The following is an 18,852-nucleotide window of genomic DNA, read 5'->3' on the forward strand; positions in this document are numbered from 1 at the left end:
ACAATCCTAAACGCTATAAAACCTTTCACAGCAGCTCTTCCAACTGGGAAAGGAGTGCTTTGTTTTAGCAAGATTTTCTATTTCTTATTCTATTTCCTCAGGACAATACTTGCTGATGAAGAGAGTCTCTGCTGTTGGCCCTCAGCCTGCATTTCAGGAACCTTCCTTTGCGACGCCTATTGGCTTGTCGTCTTGTCCCACTGACCCTCTCCAAACTGTACCCCAGTTATGTGGAAGGGGGTTGTGTCACCCAAGCCGTTTGGTTTCCTCCAATTCCAGCCCGTTGGCAAATGCAGGAGGCCAAACAGGGCCTTTCAGAGTCAAGGGCACAGGCTCCCCCTAAAAAATACACAGGTAAAATGTCATCCGGACACTGCCCTGCGTGTCGTTGGGTATTACAGAAGGGAAGCAGGAGGTGACGGGGCAGAGGCTGACGCGGATGGCGCCGGGAGCAGGCTGCGGGGGACAGCGCGGCTGCCGGGCCGCGGCGCCTCGAGAGCACGGTCACACTGGCGGCCGGGCCCGGGAGAGACGGCGGGAGAGCCGCCGCGGCCGGTCACCGCCATCAGTGCCCCCCGTATCCTCACAGACAGCGCGGGAGGGACGGAGGGAGGGAGGAAGGAAGGCCTTCCCGCGCTCTTCCTCCGCCCCTTGCCGAGTCCTCCAGGCTCCCAACGTGCCCCGCGCTCACCATAGAGCGGAGGCCCGGCCCCCGCCGCTCTCCTCGCCCGTCCGCACCGTGTGTGGGAGGGAGGCGGCGCGGCCGCGGCGACATGGCGGGCGTGGGGCAGGCGGGCAGCGCTGCCGCCGAGGCGGAGAAGCACCTTAACGGCGAGCTGCCGCTGGAGCCTGAGGACAAGGACGGCGCGGAGGGCGGCGCGGCGGGGCTGGGCGCGGAGGACGGTGCCAAGAAGAAGCGCAAGAAGAAGAAGAAGGGCAAAGCGGGCCCCGCGGGTATGGGCCGCGCCGCGCAGCGCCGGGAGCCTCCGGTGACAGGCCGGAGCCGGCGGGGCGGCTAAGGGGGTCTGAGGGGAGCTGAAGCGAGGGGCGCGGGTGGGGCGTGGGGCGCCGCCGGGGCCGGTGTCCCAGCCGGCGGCGGCTGCGTGGGCCGGGGATCCCCTCGGCGAGGGGGAGCTGGCGGGTACTCCCAGTACCGCAGGGTGCTGCTGGGCGCCGGGGGAGCCGGGGCGAGGGAAGGCCTCTCCACGCCGGTGCGCGCAGGAGAGGCCACCCCTTCCCTCACCATCCCCTCCCGTGCCCCGAGGGGGGAGAGGCGCAAGGCTGCTGCTGTAAAAGTCATCCCGCATGATGGAGTCTCTGTACCCCTCCCAGGCTCTCCGAGAGAGCCCGAGCAAGTCTGGGCAAATAGTGTAAAGGAACTACGGTTTGGGGTTGTTTTAGCAGGCTGGCACTCAGTGATGATCACGCAGTGCGTTTATAATTATCTGCTTTATGCCCATATTATCTCACAAGACCAGGTTGCTGCTATGGCAAGACGAATTAGTTACCCTGGCAGGGGAAAAAAAAAGTAATCAGAAGCGTCTGGATAATGCTACCTTTATACTCAAGCTTCAATAACAGTACCTGTCACTGTAGTGCTCTACAATCTTAACACATTGGGTCTGCTTTAAAATAAAAAAGCAGTGCATGCGCTGGTATCTGTGGGATGAGTACCGCGTGATATTTCTATAAAGTTTTGGGGGCTGTTGTTCACTAATGTGGAGCTATTCTTTTTCTGTAAGTCATACTTTAACTTTACAAACAGGACAAGAAACAGATAAAGAAATGGAAGGTACTCTTGACGATGTAGCAAAACAATTGGATAAACAAGCACTGGAGGAGAAAGAAAAAGACGATGATGATGAAGGCAAGTGTAACTTACCTTTTCTCTTTACGTTTCCAACTTCTTCCTGGACTCCCATTTTAACAGACCTTTACAGATGACTTTTGGATTTTTTGAGGTTGGTTGTTTTTTGGCTTGGGAGAGCTGAGATGCAGCTATCTATACTTTCTGCTTTTTTGGCAACAATTGTGTGTAGATATATATATAAAAAATAACAGGAATAGCTGTTACAGCTTGTTTTCAAGGATCTTATTGGTGCAGGGAAATCTTTAGTTTAAGATAGGGTAAGCTATAAATCATTCTCACTTGCATTACCGTGGTCAGTATAAATTTATGTTCCAAATTATGTCTCTTATTCTTGGCTTAGAACAAAAATACAGACAAAATATTAAGGGGGCATTTTAATTAATAGAAGGTTTTAGTGTCTTCACCAATAACTTTAAACCTGTTCATCTGTAATCCTAATTTTTCATTAAAACTGAACTGGCGGGAGATTAATACACAAGCAAGGCATACACCTTGTGTGTTGCTTGTGCTATGCAGCTGATGTTCTAAGCAAGTGCCTTGGAAGTGTCTGGTATGCAAATCCAGGCTGGGTGCATCTTTTCTGTAGGCGTATCAGGTGAAAATGCTGTCTTTGCTTTGTTTTTGTGAGTTCCCAATAGAAATGGACATTTAAGAAAACATATTTCTTAAGTTAGAAACTTAGTTTCCTTCTTGTGAATTAGCGTTTAAAGTTGGCTCAGCACCCTGAAATGGTTCTTGCTGTTGTGCTTTGGAATCTTCTTAGTTGACTATCGCTGGAATTCATCGTTCCAGAATTAAATTTAATAAACTAGGTATAGAAGTTTAAAAAAGAAATTAGTGTGCTGAGATATATAAAATTACAAACAAATTGACCTTGGAACATTTTAAATCTATATATAGCATCCAGTTTTATGCAATTACTTTCTGTAGAAATATATTCTGGTGGATTATTTGGTTTATGGTGTATTTCAGGTTATGGAGTTAAAAGAAAATTAATACAATATATGCTTTGCCATTGTTGCAATTGAAATAAAAAAATATTGAGAAGGGAGGGTAGTGAAAACTTTACACAGTGAAAAAATATCATTGAAAATTATTAGAATAGTTATAGTTCCATCTCAGGAGAAAGAACATTGTTAGCCGTAGATCAAGCCCTGTGTTCTTTTATGCTTTTTACAGTATTAGCAATTAGTATTACAATATTAAAAAGTATAAAAAATATGAAGTGGTGCTATCACTGAAATAATCTTCCTTTTTTCCACATATTAGTCTTGAGGTGGTTTTAGAAAAACAATATTTTTGTAGCAAAAAAAATTGCTCTAACTTTTTTGAGGGCAACTGTGTGTTCTTGCTTGTACTGGTTCCCACAACTTGATGTCTTAATTGTGTCATTTCAGAGGTGTTGCTTAAGACATGGTGCTGCATTAAATTAAAACTAATAAAATACCAACACACACACCCCCTGTTTTTTTACCTTGATAAGCCCATAACTGAGTGACCTCAGAAACGAAACTGTATACATTTTGAAATCTGGGAGAGATTAGGAAGTGCTTTTCAGATTTCCTTTGCAGTGTTAAAACATGCTGATAGATAACATTTTTCCATTATATTAGGCTAAGTTATTAAACAGCTATACAAAAATGGCATAAGGTTGGGCTTCAGTTTTGCAAAGAACTTAAATTGCTTATCTGGTGAAAATATTTTTCGTTACCAGCTAAATCACCAGAAGACAAACAGGGTATTGGTCAGCTGCAGTAGTTATGTTTCTGGCAGCACAGTTAGTCTGCAGCAGTCTTCAAGGACGTGAAAGCGTAGGCCCGGTTAGTTTGGCTTGCAGTTGGCAGATTCACGTGCAGTGATGTATGAAAAAGACACAATAAGCAGATAGCAACAGTGACAACACTTTAAAAATGCTGTACTTTTTTGTGATTTAGGCCTAGCATTTTACTAAATAAATAAAAGATAAAAAAATGACTTGGTGAATGAACTGGAGTCACATTTGATTTATTTCTTGATGAATGGTTTGAGCACAGCTCAAGGTCAAGAGAAATGTGGCAAAGTTACCACGTTTTAAAGAAATTGATATGTGCTGTTAAGGATTTTTGGCTGCCTATGAAATCTGAATTAATGGAGAGTCTGGTAAGCTGAACTGCAATGTAGTTACACTAGTAGTACAAGTTATACTTGCAGTTTTTTTACAAAAATTTAAAGATACTTAATGCCAGAATGAGCTGGGGAGGGACGGGGATGACACACTGCTGAAACCTGCCCCAGCTGCCGGATTACAGCAGTCACTATGGCATAAAAATGCATGTGACACTGACCATCATGAGAGGCTTGAAATCTGGTGACTGGAACAACTGGTCGGTGTTTTCGTTTGTATTTGCTCATTTATTTAAAAACAAGTTTCTTTATAAATGCATTCAAAATGGCAGTGCTTTGACTTGATTCTGAAAGTTCATTCCCTTTTACTTTTGCTTTAGATATAAATAAATGTTCTAAATGTAGATGACTAGTACTTATCCATTTTTATATGAACTTGTGGTTAGGTCCAGAAGGCTTAGTTAGATGGTATCACATAAGATAAATAATTCATAGCGTATGAAGTAACTAAGCATTAGGTGTAGCCAAATGTGAAATCCATGGGGTTATTGTTAACTCCCAAATTTGACTGTAACACGGTGTGGCTGATTCTTGGTGCTTACGTTGCTCTCTGAAAACCTCCCGCTTCACTGATACATCCCACACACAGTGGTTTTTGCTCAGTGCTGTTTGTGACTTTCCCTGTTATCTCCAGATTAAACTCATCCTGACCTTAGTGCTGTCATCTTTGCTTGTTTGGGTTTTTTTTTTTTCCAGGTGCATTAAGTTCCTTTAGCTGAAGCATCAAAAGATGGGTTTGAAGCAGTAGTTCCTAACTTTTTGCTAGCTGTCATGTCTAATACAGTTTTCTCTCATGCCCTCCCCCAACCCCAGGCATCTTTTTGGGTGAATTGAAGATAGAGGAATTTGAAGTAGGACTTTCTGAAAACTCTTTCCTTGAGCTGCTTTTTTTCTCTGTTTGATTATATCTTTAAGTCATCAACTTTAGAAAGTATTTTCTGAGGTCTGTGTGTGGTCTAGGGACTGAAAGTGCTAATGGTTTTGTTATCCTGAAAAGTAGGTTTGTTCGCCTGGTGCGCAAAACACCAAACTACACACAGAGCGGAAGTATTTTATTCAAGTCATTTTTGTGCAAAGATTGGTGCTAGTTGGTAACCCACAAAGCTAGCATACTGCACTGAGAAGCTACAAGGCATTTATACAGGTAAATGTGTCAGTCATAGCTATTACTCACATGCCTTGGCTATTAATTGGTTAATTTCTTCCTAGCTTCGATGTTAAGGTCCAGCTCACATTTTAATTTACCACGCATGCTCAGGGAGTAAGGGGCTTACTAGAGGGAGGGTGGTTCCTGGCCTATGGGGTCTGATTTTTAGTATTATGAGGATAGTTCCCCTAATGGGCACTTTGTTTTAGTTCTTATCAACATCCCAATTAGTTGTTCTTTTTGACTATACACTTTATCACCCTGTTCTCAGCAGCTTCTGAGGCAGGATGTTTGCTTTGATCTGTCTCTCTGCTGTCCTCAAGGATATACTTGTAAAACAAGTGCTTCTTTATCTCTCAGTTCCCGACTCTGGCCTTCAAATTCTGTTTTGCCAGGCTGACATAGTTCATTGTTATGGCTTAGCAGAAAATTCCAAAAATTCCATTTTCTTCAGGATATCAGTTTGGTGGCAGCTTCTAGCTGTCTTTTAATCCATTAAATTCTGCTGTGAAGGAAGTGTTTCCAGATAATGCAGATGGTTCTGTGCCTCATTCAAAATTCTTTGGTTCTTTAAGGTTATTTATGTTCACCTGAGCACTTTGTTTCCTGTAGATGGAGAGGGTGAAGGAGATGGAGCAACAGGGAAAAAGAAGAAGAAGAAGAAAAAGAAGAAAGGACGTAGGTATCAAGCTCAAAAATATAGACTGCAGTGAATATTTGGTATAAGCATGTGTAAGTGCTGTTCTTGGCAGCGGAAACACATTTCGGGGTGCAGTTTGGGTTTATAGGCCCACTCTGGCTGTGTTTTCATCTTTCTGGTATCCCTGAATGTGACCTCGAGCATTGGCCAAATAAAGTCTTATGAGGGCATCATGATATGATGTTGTCTTGGTAGAAGCCCAAATAACTTGTGCCATTTAACTTTTATGGTTGAAGTAAGATACTTAGTATTTCCCGTGTACGTTATGTAAAACTTTCTTAAATTATATTCAACAGCTAAAGTCCAGACAGATCCACCTTCTATTCCAATATGTGATCTATTTCCCAGCAACGTATTCCCGAAGGGAGAAGAATGTGAATACCCACCAACACAAGATGGGTGAGTGTTCTAAGCTTGAAAAATAAATGCTGTCATCTGGATGTGCTGAATTGTGAAACTGTTGATGTACAACTAAATGGACAAAGTGAGTTGTAGTGTACTTCCCTCCCCCCCTTGTTTTTTTACCTGGATCATCTAAAAACTTAATGAATAGAAGTTTTCAGGCCAAAAATGTTACTCTTTCCCTACCATTTTAATTAAGCTGTAGCCTGTATGAGCAGAATTGCCATGAGGCAGGGGACCTTGAGACCCAGGGGACCAACAGGATTTCAGTAGGCAGCTTGTAAGAAAGGTATGATCTGAATTAGAACTGAGTGAAGGTTTAAAACTTACGGAGATGAGACAGTGTTATGCAGCAGTTTGTTTATTTTTTGGTAGAGACATGTCAATCTCAGAGTATGAGACAGTTTAAATTAAAAGCCTAAGTGGTATATTCTGCACTTTGATTCTCTTTGTGTGAATATATAGTTATCGTAAACTAAACTAATTTGTAATTCATAGTGACATGGGAATAACATGCAATTTCGCTAAACAAGAAACAGTTTCTAGTGGTTTACTGGGACAGAGATGTGCATCTTCCTGTTTTCATAGGGTGCTATTTCCTTATGCTTTGTTAGGGGCTGGGATATACCAGCTTGACTGAGTTCCCTGATTTTTTTCCCTCATGAAGTGTTGTCGAAGGTCATGTTTTACTGGGGGGTTGAGGGGAGCATGGGGCACGGAATTCGCTTGAATTGCATGAAAATCTGAATGAAAAGACCAAGTGTTACTGAAAACTTCCCAGGAGATTTTGAATCAAAACTCTGAAAACCAAAGGGGGGGGGAAGTAGATAAGTATTTATATTTCTGAAAGCATTGTTTAGTTTTCAGTGACTTTTTCAGAATTAAGTTTCTTTGAAACATTTATTGGTTGTTTAAAGTCAATGCCTGTTTCTCATAGAGTGTAAGCAACATAGTTAAAGGGTCTAGTACATCCTCTAAATTGTGTTCAGATATTCACATAATATGGTTTCATTTTTATGAGATTAAAATTTGATTTTGAGGAAGCCTTTTCGTCTTTTTTAATGACTTCTATTTGATCACAAGGTGTGCTCATATTTATTTGTAAATGACTGCCTTGTTTGTATGCACAATCTTAGCATGCTAATGAAGGACTTTCAGAGGGTAGCTGATCCAGGAGTGATTCTTTCAGGCTTAAGAGTTAAGTGCTTGTCTGTATATTCATATGCCACGTTCAGAAGGACATGATTTAAGCAATCCAGGAATTTCAATTATAAATATCTTAAGAATGTTTGCAGTTTATTAATAAATGACACGCTATTTTTACACTTCTGTTATGTATCCAGCTATTGAGGATTAAATGTTTTACTCTTGGTTCACTGCTATTCATTTGAAAGGGAAAAAAGCCCTCACAAAACAACAACAACAAATCACCTTTTCTAACAGGAGTTAAGTGTGGTGTCTTTGCTGTACCAAGAATGTTCTGCTACGGAAGAAGGATATACACTTCTTAAGGAACCTGAAATAGTTTCTTTATATAATTTGCTTAAGCAAATAAATGCTTAGTTTTGTTCCTAATTTAAATATTTAACTCGTATGATGCTACTTTAGTGTTTGCTAACTTAAGTAGCTACCTAAATTAGTAGCTGAAATGAATGCTAGGCCATTTCCTATTATGAATAGTAATTTAATTTTATATTTTGTCAAAGCATTTTTCTGCTGCTGCTTTTATTCATGCTGAGGTTGGTAGGGTTCTGTCTTTAGATTTTTTTTAGAGTTGCACTTCTAATCCTAACTCTTGATGTCACACACTTTCTAAAGTTACCTCTCAACCTAGAATTCTGTATTTTGTGTGGGAAGTTGAACTAGAAGTGTGGGTGTTGTTCAATTTTCAGAGGAAAAAAATTGCAGAGAATCAGTTCTTATATAGGCAACAGACTAACATCTTTGATATTTTTATATCTCAGGTATTTAGTTCTATTTGAAGGCTTGCGTTTTTCGTTGAAGACACCTGAATTTGAAATGATGTGACAGGGAGGGCGGAAAAGCTATAACCAATATTTCATGATAAACTGATTTTGTGAAAGTGGGATTAAGGAATTCTTGTCACTGCCTGCTTGCTTCTGCCCGTGCTCTTATCTGGGTTAAAATAATGTGGGGGAGTTATTTTCTGGAATTCTTATTTTTGATCACTAAAACTAGTTTACAGCACAATCCTGTAAAGATTTGTGCTTGTGAAAACTGGGGCTCTGAACTGGAGTGAAAAGATGAGAACAAATGGCTTGGAGCAAGAGGTGAACTTCTTAAACTCATTTATGTGGTAGCCAGCACATTAGGCAAATGTCCTCGGGAAAGCTTGCTAGCTCATGTAGCTAGCTAGCTAACTTGATGTTTGATGTGAGACCTTTATCTGATCAGTTGATTTTTCACATGTCCTGAAGCGTTTCACATGTCCTGAAGAATCCCAAGTGGGATTTCTTGTCGTCTCCTTTCCTGAGCTCCCAGGTGGCAGCGGTGCAGCTTTTGCAGCAAAATGCTTTGGGTCTGATACAGTATTTTTAAATGTAGAGGCTATTTTGTCCCCCAGTTGTCTTGCATGGAGTGACTATATGCTGAAATACAGAGGGATAGAGTGAGGACAGCTTCCTTGCAGTTTGCTGGATTTTGCACTTAAGTCAGTGACTGATGGCAGAGCAGCTGCCCAGACTCTGTCAGCAGCTCTTGCTACCAGAGGGTGTTCCCCGCTGGAATCCAGACCAGTCTGAAAGGATTCTTGAGTCCCTCTCACCACTGTTTTTCTGCAGTACACCTTTTCCATCTTGTGCTGTGGCTACTATGCTGGCAGTAGTCCTATTTCCAAGTGCAGTAAGGAGGCTTGGGTGTTGCAGCCTGTTGCTTTTTTTTTTTTGGTGGAATTTACCGGTGTTAAGGCAAATTTGAAGAGTAGTGCTTGCTACTGGAGCGAGAAAACTGCTCAGAAACGTAAGCATGGCGTTTCTCCTTTTGCACTGTTACTTCATCTGGAAAGGTGCAGGAAGCTCAAGGGAAACAAACAAAAGTGTCTCAAAATATTTGGATCCTCTGGTCATCCTGAGAAAAATTTTACGGAATAGCCTGTTATCCTTTATCTTTTCAACTCCCCTTTAGAACTGGAGGCCTCTTAACACTGTATACTCAGTTCAAAACACAGCATGCAGGGCATAGTCTCTTGGCTCACTCATACCTGTTTCTTGGCTGTGAAGGAAACTCTTAGAGTGGAGCCAAGTTACATGTGTCTGAATCAGGTAAGGAGCCACCCTTTTGGATTTCAGAAAGTAATGCTTTTACTCTGCATATTCAGTTGTTTACTTAGAAATGAACTCACCTGCATAAAGGTAAAAATTTCTAAATTCAGAAACTTTGTGGCATAGTTCAGCATCTTCGTTCCATCTTGTTCGTTACCCCTTTTCTTTTATGACCAACCTACCAGGATGCCCGGTTATATATTGTTTGTAGTAGTATTTGTCTTGCATGGCATGTACAGAGCTATTTGAGCTGTCACTAGGATTTTTGCGTCATTACAGGAGTCCAGCTTCACCATTTGAAGGGTATCTCTACTTTGTCGTCAGAAGAGTAGTCTTTAAGTTCTGACAGTTGCTGGAGTGCTTAAATTACTTTTTTGTTTATTTGCTTTCTTGGAACCTTAGTTGTATGGTTTCTTGCATAATAAAGAAATATATTCAAAACCAGTCATGTTTGGTCTTGTATGGAAAACTATTCTTGTATTTGTTCTATGAACCTACTGAAGAGCCATAAAGAGCGGTATTCTCCTGGAACAAAAGTTAATTGACCATCCAGCAAACTTAGAAAGTAACTTCCTGGCATATGTCACAGTTACTATGCACTGTGTTAGGTGTTACTAACTAAATATTCTGAGGATGAGCGACAGTAATACTAGAACTGCAAGCTCTTTAAATTTTGGAGGAGCTTATTGTGTCTGTGTCAGGAGCGGTTTCTGGGCCAAGCAGCCACACCACAGTGCTGAGATTCTCCTCTGTACAAGAGCAGCACTGTCATAATGAGTAAGATTGTGCAAAAAAATAAACTTTTTGCGTGAGCAGAGCATGTTGCCCTGCTAAACTCAAGGTGGAATTGCAGGCACTGATATGAATTCTATACGCCTGTTCTGTCTTTTTGAAAAGTATTGTGCATCCTCCAAGGACACTGCTTCTCTGGGCTTTTGGGAGGGTTTGGGAAGGAAGGCTTTTGAAATTGTAAAGGGAATAATATTGTTCATGGTCTGAGTTAAATTTCTATGTATACATAATTATTTTTTTTGCTGTAAATGTTACTACCTTTCACAGGTGCCAGTCTGTGGTGCAGGTAGATTTCTATAGGCTTCCTTTATTCTGAAAATTTTATAAATCAGGATGTTTTCTGCTGCAGAGGGGAATCTAGGCCTGACTGGATAATCAATGCTTTGCAGGCTTTAGATAGAAGTTGCAGTGACTACTGTGATTATAGTAGCTTTTCATAACAGGCTTGCTTTATTTTGAAGGCGAACTGCTGCTTGGAGAACAACTAGTGAAGAAAAGAAAGCACTAGACCAAGCCAGTGAGGAAATCTGGAATGATTTTCGGGAAGCTGCAGAGGCACACAGACAAGTGAGGAAATATGTTATGAGCTGGATAAAACCTGGAATGACAATGATAGAAATCTGGTGAGGACACAGATCTTCTTAAAGACCTCTGCTATGGACTTTTCTTCTTTCTCCAGAGGGGGAGGGCTTTAGTCTCAATTTTGTGTGCTTAATTGACTGTGTCATGAATGTTGGGGGAGATTTCTGTTTGAAGTATGCAGCCACTATCCACAGTTATTTCCTTTTAAGTTTCCTCCTATAACATATTCTTAGCTTATCCAGCTTTACAGGGCCTGGGATCATACTGAATTTCAAACTAAGCTTTCAGTTATTTTGAGCACATGCTTGATTTTAGTGTTCTGTGCCCTGGCTACTCTTGCACCTAAGTTCTGCAGGCAGTGCTGAAAGAAGCAGCAATAGCGGTAGTAAACATCCTGGCTTTTGCCAGAGTTGTCAGTGCAATGCTACATGGCTGAGCGATACAGGTGCGGTCTGAGGCTGGGAGTGGGGGAAGAGGCATGAAAACAGCATGGCTGTGTGCTCAGTCCAGGGCAGGAAGATTTTTGTCTGTATTTAGTCTTCACTGACTGATCTTTCTGGAGAAACACAGTGTTTCTTTGTGGTGTTCTCAGCTGATAATCCATTTGCTCAGTTATTTCTTAAGATAAACAGTAGTTTGATTAAGGTAAAGTTTAAAGAAATAATTAGCCTGGACTGATTCTCTTGACTCTTCCAACTATTCCTTTTTCTGTCCTTCAGTTTATCTGGAGTGAATGTCTACTGTCCAAGTACTGCACTGATCCAGGACAGTTTAGTTTCCAAAATCAGGTGCTTTCAGCCTGGTATGACTGAGGACTGTGCTGACAAGAGTAGGATAGTAAGAAAGCTAATGAGAGCTGATCCCCAAGGTAACTGTGCAGGGATAACTGAAAGAAATACTATACTGTCAGGGAAAGTGAAAGACAGACAGGTGCCTTAATAAGCTAGTCTGGCTGAAACAAATCTGTCACATTGCATTATACAGTTTGACTGTTATAAGCAATGATTTTCTGAAAACATGACTTTTTCTTCCTAAAGTACCTCAGGCTATGGGGACTTGCCTATTAAAGTAAGCTTTCTTCTTTTTCCAGATTGCTCTGAGTGAATAGCTTGCTTAAATAAAATCAGGCTATGGTGCACTGATGTGAGCTGCAGTACTTCATTCACTGCTACTATAGGAGTATGCCCTGGTGGACGTGTATCTGTAGCTTTCTGGTAGCTAACAGCTTGAGAGTAGACAAAAACCAAGAACAAATGCTAGTCTCCAGGTTTTATTTTATCACAGTTATCACTTAAAGTTAAAAAAATACTATTATCCTTCTTTAAATAGATATTTGTTTAAATAAATGAGAGGACTATAATACTGCTCCCCCCCCCCCCCCCCCCCCCCAATCCCAGTAATTGTTAAAAATTCACTTAATTTGTCTAAACTTTAGTTGTGTGACCTCTGGAAGGAACAACAGGTTAAAAATGTAGTTTGTAATGGATGGATATTTTAAATTTAGAGTAAAAAACACAAATGAAGTGCTCAATTTTGCCTAAAAAAGGTTAGAACAAACAACACCAAGAACTGAAGATTGTGATGTTGTACTTAAGTTTTCCAGTCTAGGGTTTCTTTCCAGTTAGCATACAAGTAGTTTAAGATTTTAAATTGAAACATTTGCTTCAGTATTGTTCTGAGGTTTGGTTCTTGCATTGCTTTGTTTTAAGTCATCATAAGAAATATTAATGACAACTGTTGTGTTCTTTTTTCTTCTCCCTCCTCTCTGCCTTTTAGTGAAAAATTAGAAGACTGCTCACGTAAGCTGATAAAGGAAAATGGTTTAAATGCAGGTCTTGCATTTCCTACTGGGTGCTCTCTGAATAATTGTGCCGCCCACTACACTCCCAATGCTGGAGATCCAACAGTCCTGCAGTACGATGATATTTGCAAAATAGATTTTGGGACACATATTAGTGGTTAGTTTTCATTTATGAATTAAAACTTTGAGAACATTCCTCATTGCAAAGACCATGAAGCTAATTAACTTCTGCTGATTTCAGGTCGTATTATTGACTGTGCTTTTACAGTCACATTCAATCCAAAATATGACAGGCTATTACAAGCTGTAAAGGATGCCACAAATACTGGAATAAAGGTATGGTCATTAAGTAAGTCACTGAGCAAGTCTTTTACAGTAAACTTTGCAATTATTTTCCATTTATATTTGCACTTTATTTCCAGTGTGCTGGAATAGATGTACGTCTCTGTGATGTGGGGGAGGCCATACAAGAAGTTATGGAGTCTTACGAGGTTGAAATTGATGGCAAAACATACCAAGGCAAGTTCTTTCCTTTATATAAGGATAGTTGCTCTTAGAACATATATATATTTGTACAAATATTGATTTATTTTGTATTATATTGAAAAGCTGTCTGTACTAGACGTATGAGTGACTTGCATAAATACATGTTTCTGGCTGGCTTGCCGTTCTTCTGGAGGAAAGTTCTTGACTTATCCTTCCAAGTATTGCATCTTTAACAGATAAGATGAAGGCTAAACAACTGTTTTGAAATACACAAATTATTTGATACCTGCTGTTTGGCTTTTATTAATAACTTCTGTTACTCTTGGAATTGCTAGTCTAATAATGAAGTTTTGATACAGCGTACAAAACTAACTCGTATCTTGACTGGAATTTGTACCACAAGATGTGTGGATAGTTTAGTTCCTCTGAACTAGGATGAGTCACTATCGTACTTTTGGTATGAGCTAACCAACCAAGTTGTTCTAAAGGGTTTAGCATGTTAGGAAATTGCCTGTAATATTAATGTTTTCTTCAAAAGTGAAACCAATTCGCAATTTGAATGGACACTCGATTGGGCCGTATAGGATACATGCTGGAAAAACGGTACCCATTGTGAAAGGAGGAGAAGCCACAAGAATGGAGGTAAATGGAGCTCTTAAATCTTTCTGTTAAGTTTCCCTGGCTGTCACTGCAAGAATAATATTTCCTGTGCAGTCCTAATGTGTAGTATTTGTGATCCTGGTGGATAATAGCAGCAGAGGAAGGACTTGCTGTACTTTGTAGTGTTCCCATAAAGGAGTGATCACTCTTGTTTCATCTCAGTGGCTGCTTCGTTTGGTCCTGGAGTGTTCTGGTAGCTGACACTTTCTGAAATTGAAGTCTTGGAACCCTGCTATTCAAAAAAACAAAACAACACACAAACAAACAAACAAAAACCAAACACCCAAACACTAAACAAAAATCCCCAATCCCACCACCACCAAACAGCAAAACAACCCCTTGATATCTGAATGGCCTTAGCGATGCTTACAGAAACTCTTGCACATTTATGTCTCAGTGTTTATATGTTACTTAAAAACACTGTTGGAACGATGCACTTAGGAATGTCGCACTTAGGAGCAGGGAAAAGGACAGGAATTCAAATTTGGGGGTGAACTTGAGGGACCAGAGTTTTCCTGAAAGGTCTTTGGACTTGCCAGTCATTCCCACTTGCCTTGTTTGTTCATTCTGTAATTAAAAATACTAACAGTCTTCTCATGCTCAGGTAATTCTTGAGAACTATTTTTGTAGTGTTATAGCTTCGGGTGACTTTTTGCAAGTACAGTTAGATATGATATCTTTATTGAAAAGCTTCCAGTGCAGTTTTATTTTGCAGATACAAAACAATTAAGCATATTCCTAGTTAATGGGAGAAGCTAGATGAAAGATGCTGTTTGAGTAGTGTTTGGAGCAGGGGAAAAGAAATTGCTGTACATGATGTGGCAAACCATACCAATGGGAAAGGCAGTATTAAAGTATGTAACCTGAGATTTAGCCCCCATTTTGATGTAAGCTTGTGTTCTAACAAGATAAGAAGGCTCATTTAAAAGATTGGTAATAAGATAAGAAGCTTTTCATTTCATTCTAAGCCTGATCACTGATCAGCAAGGATCACTAGTAAGCCTATCAATGTAAATAAGACTTGTAAGAGCTGAAGAGGGGACAGGTGTGGTCTGGACAGGATTGTTTTTTGAGGCAGGCTCGCTCTCATCGCCCAAAACTTGTATCATAATTGTTGATCACCTTGTTAACGATGTGAGCAAAAAGACAAAGTTTTAGTATCATGTTATCTATAGGAGTGTGCAAAGGGATTAAAGAGGAAAAGGAAGAAATGGAAATGGAGAAGAAGGGAGAAAAAGGCTGTGTGCCCTTCTTGTTTTAGGTTAGTGAATGGTTAGGTCTTGTATATCATCCATCATCAGTATATTGCTAGTATAAAACTTCTGGGTTCTTTAAGCAAATCTTACTTAAAGATTTCAGAGCTCTGAGGTTGTTTTAATTGAATATCCAGACACTGGGGAGGAGATGTTTTTTAATTTCTTCAGCTTCTGGAGGTTACTTAGGACACAATCCTACATCGTTAAAGACAGTGAGTTTTGCCAATGAAGAATGTGGAGCATAGCCAAGGTCTTACCGTACTGTGCTAATTATAGTATCAAACTGCAATCCAAGGAGGTTTTTGTGATGGAGAGAAATACAGCCTCTTGACGATTTTAGTCTGAAAAAGTGGGTGTAAAGTAATTTTTTTTTTTAATTGTGTGTGGGTTTTTGTGGTTTTATGTGGTGGTTTTTTTGTTTGTTTGTTTTTATGAAAACAGTTGAATATTCAGGGACATCTTTAAGAGTTTGTCTTGAATATGAAGCCTGTGTTCCTGCTTTGCATATGGCTTCTTATTGTTGGGTTATGGCTTTCAAAGTAGCTTAATAAACTGAAAAACCCAGCTCCCGGTGTCTGTTAATGTTTGATGCCTTATCTCATTAAGTCGCTTTCACAGTCCTACCATTAAGGATATGTGAATGCACTTGCAGAAATTAGTTTATATAATGGCATTTCAGTATGTTCTTGGCTAGAATTTTGATAATGCCCTTGCAGATGTATGTCACCTTCATTTCTTGAAGAAATTCATCTTGTGGAGTGGAAATGAGCAGGTTAAGGGTTTATACTAGCAGCTGTTACCAGAAAATTCTTGCAGAAATTGGGCAGACAGTTCTTCAGTGCAGTAAGTCTCTGTAATCAACATCTATTTGCTATGTGTAAACTATACACTTCCTAGGACTTCTCTCTGAATAGCAAAGGAGAATTACTTCCAGTTAGCAAATGTTTTGCAGCAGAGTGTAGCTTCTTAGCTATGTTACACGTATGCTTTGACAACGTTTTAACTGTGCAGTGACTTTGAGAAATCGTGACTACCAATGTGCTGACATTTATGGCTTGAAACAAATAAAATGGTACTAACATAAATAGCTGATGACTTGGAGATGTAACTTTACTCTGTGAAATCTCTGTATATAATTTTTCTGTACATCAATTTGGTGATTGAATCTATTCGCATTTAATTGTATTCAGAAGTTGTTATACTGAGATTGTTATATCTGAATGGCCCAATGTCACTTATTTTCATATTGCAACGTATTCCCTTTCTTTTTTTCTGTTCCTAGGAAGGTGAAGTATATGCGATAGAAACCTTCGGTAGCACAGGAAAAGGTGTTGTTCATGATGATATGGAGTGTTCTCATTATATGAAGAACTTTGATGTTGGGCATGTGCCAATAAGGTTGGATGATGTTGCTGTCATTGTTGTTGGGTTTTTTTGTTGGTATATTGTGCTAGAACTACCACCCTTCTAAGGATCAAATTTTGATGCAGTGCAGGTTCTTCACTAATTAAACAGGCTGTCAGAGGACTTAAAGGGTGGTGTTAGCAATGTTCTTATTACGAAATGTGCTCCGATTGTAAATCTGGGACAATATGGAATTATTCCCAAAGAATCTGAGAATGGAGAAAAATACATAATTATGTATTCAGAAATGTAGATTGTTTTTAACAATCTTCCTGTCATAATTAACTTTGTAAAATTAATAATATACAGATTATGTTTGTATATGTGTCTATATATTAAATGCATAACTTTTTTTTTAGGTCAACATCTGTGTTATGTTTGTGTGCCACAATCTTTGTCTTAGTGCTGTTCCCAGAATAAATCAAGTCATCATGTCATCTGTTTTGTTTTGTATGCATGTTTTGTGGGTTTTAAGTTCTTGTATCAGCGTTATCGCTATAAAATGAAATAGCTTATTAATTTTCAGTTTTCACTGGGATTGCATTTTGGCATTTCTAGGGGTGCAATGTATTTTCTGAAGTGAAGGCTGTTACGAAAGCAGGCAGACATGCTTTTCCAGATAGTTCTATTTTGTCTCCATAGAACAATCTAGTAATATGAAAAAGGCGAGGGGGTGGAAAATTAGCCTAGGGGTTGGAAAGGAACTGCTTATGTTTGGAAAGAAGTTTATTTCTTAGCAGATCTATAAATCTAATTTTTTGCTTATATATTGTCAGAAGGATGAATAAAAAGCTTACCAAGCATTTGACTTCAGAAGTAAAATTTCAGAGTTTTAAGCCAACGAGCTTACGCTTAAATTAGTTCAGATTAAGAACCACTTTGTATCGGGAGAAAACCTGTTTTTATTTATAAAATGAATCATCCTTTATTATTTAAGAGGATGATTCTTTTTACTGTGTTTAGGTTTGCTTGCGTAGTTAGATACAGACACGTTCACAGCCTAACTTTCCCTGTTTGAAATGGGTGGCCAGTGTGTCTGGCAGCATTCAGGTTTGTTTTGAAGGATACCTTTTTGCAGAAGGAGAGCGCGCTCTATTTTGTGAACAGAACGCCTGGTTGATGTGGAAGGACATCCCAAGATGTCTTAAACTACCTTGAAATCTAACCTTTTTCTTAACTGGTGTGTTTATTTCTGTAGTGAATGCTCGCTGGTGATACCTCTTTCTTCTCAAACATGTTCTTCTGTTTCCTACAGGCTTCCAAGAGCGAAACACTTGCTAAATGTTATCAATGAAAACTTTGGTACTCTTGCATTCTGCCGCAGATGGCTAGATCGCCTGGGAGAGAGTAAATACCTAATGGCATTGAAGAACCTGTGCGACTTGGGTATAGTGGATCCGTATCCTCCCTTATGCGACATTAAAGGCTCGTACACAGCACAGTTCGAGCATACTATACTGTTGCGCCCAACGTGCAAGGAGGTTGTCAGCAGAGGAGATGACTACTAAACTCAAAGCCACCTCAGCACCTTTATGCTCTAGGCTTTGTTGGAACATACTACACCAGAATTAATTTGCAACATATTGTCTGTTTTAACAGTGGACTGATGTAATACTTTCCATATTTGGAAAGGAAGGAATTTAATCAAAGGCAAGTCTTCTAATGTAACTAACCAAGGAAAAAGCTTTCAGGCCTTTAGAAATACTTCAAAAGTTACTTATTTTTTCTGTTCAGGGAAATACGTGCTATAAAGCTCAATTTTTAGTTTGGAATGAGTTATACATTTTGTTCTGAACATTTATGAGAAAAGATGCTTTTCAAATATTTATATTACCATATTCCTACTTGAATGCTTTGAATGACTACACCGGATTTCTGCGTCCAAGTCCTCAATGATACTGCCTTTTAAACTTCCTGGAATCCATTTTGTAAAAAATAAAGACAAATTTTCAGATCTAAAAATATATATACTTTTTAGAAGTCTGGTTATGATTCTGGTCAGGAGTCTGCTGGGAAATCGCTCTATTAAATATTTTACAAACTTGACTTGCCATTTCTTGTCTTGAAACTGGACCTGTCTTACCCTTAATGTGAAGCTTTGCCTTTTAGTGCTTATTTAAATAGTCTTGTCAGTGCTGGGATACAGGGCAAGAAGTCATGAACTCTTTGCAGGACAGAATGTGACTTGAGTGGAGATGCGTGGTGGTATTTGTTTTTGAGAGCACCAGTCTTCAGCGTAGACTTTAGCTGCATTTGGAACACGTCAAACGCATTTTGTGGTCTCTGTTGCTGTTAGCAGCAGCATGCA

The 18,852-nt window shown here is 39.8% G+C and overlaps 1 protein-coding gene across 1 annotated transcript; it reads left to right on the top strand.

The window, feature by feature from the left end:
* The first annotated feature begins 690 nt into the window (after nucleotides 1-690).
* METAP2 (methionyl aminopeptidase 2) lies at nucleotides 691-18,590 on the top strand. The gene is made up of 11 exons (XM_064451089.1): nucleotides 691-954; nucleotides 1,766-1,867; nucleotides 5,793-5,858; nucleotides 6,177-6,279; nucleotides 10,817-10,978; nucleotides 12,714-12,895; nucleotides 12,980-13,074; nucleotides 13,161-13,257; nucleotides 13,763-13,866; nucleotides 16,423-16,538; nucleotides 17,800-18,590. The coding sequence occupies exons 1-11, from the start codon at nucleotides 774-776 to the stop codon at nucleotides 18,050-18,052; spliced, it is 1,461 nt and encodes a 486-aa protein (XP_064307159.1). The 5' UTR covers nucleotides 691-773; the 3' UTR covers nucleotides 18,053-18,590.
* The last annotated feature ends 262 nt before the right edge of the window (nucleotides 18,591-18,852 follow it).

This window comes from Phalacrocorax carbo, chromosome 1, assembly GCF_963921805.1.
Source record: "Phalacrocorax carbo chromosome 1, bPhaCar2.1, whole genome shotgun sequence".
Classification (NCBI taxonomy): Eukaryota; Metazoa; Chordata; class Aves; order Suliformes; family Phalacrocoracidae; genus Phalacrocorax; species Phalacrocorax carbo.

Coding starts and splice junctions, on each gene's coding strand:
- METAP2 (XM_064451089.1), top strand. CDS start 774: ATGGCGGGCGTGGGGCAGGCGGGCAGCGCTGCCGCCGAGGCGGAGAAG. Junction 955..1,765: donor GGGCAAAGCGGGCCCCGCGG/GTATGGGCCGCG, acceptor CTTTACAAACAG/GACAAGAAACAGATAAAGAA. Junction 10,979..12,713: donor ATGACAATGATAGAAATCTG/GTGAGGACACAG, acceptor TCTGCCTTTTAG/TGAAAAATTAGAAGACTGCT.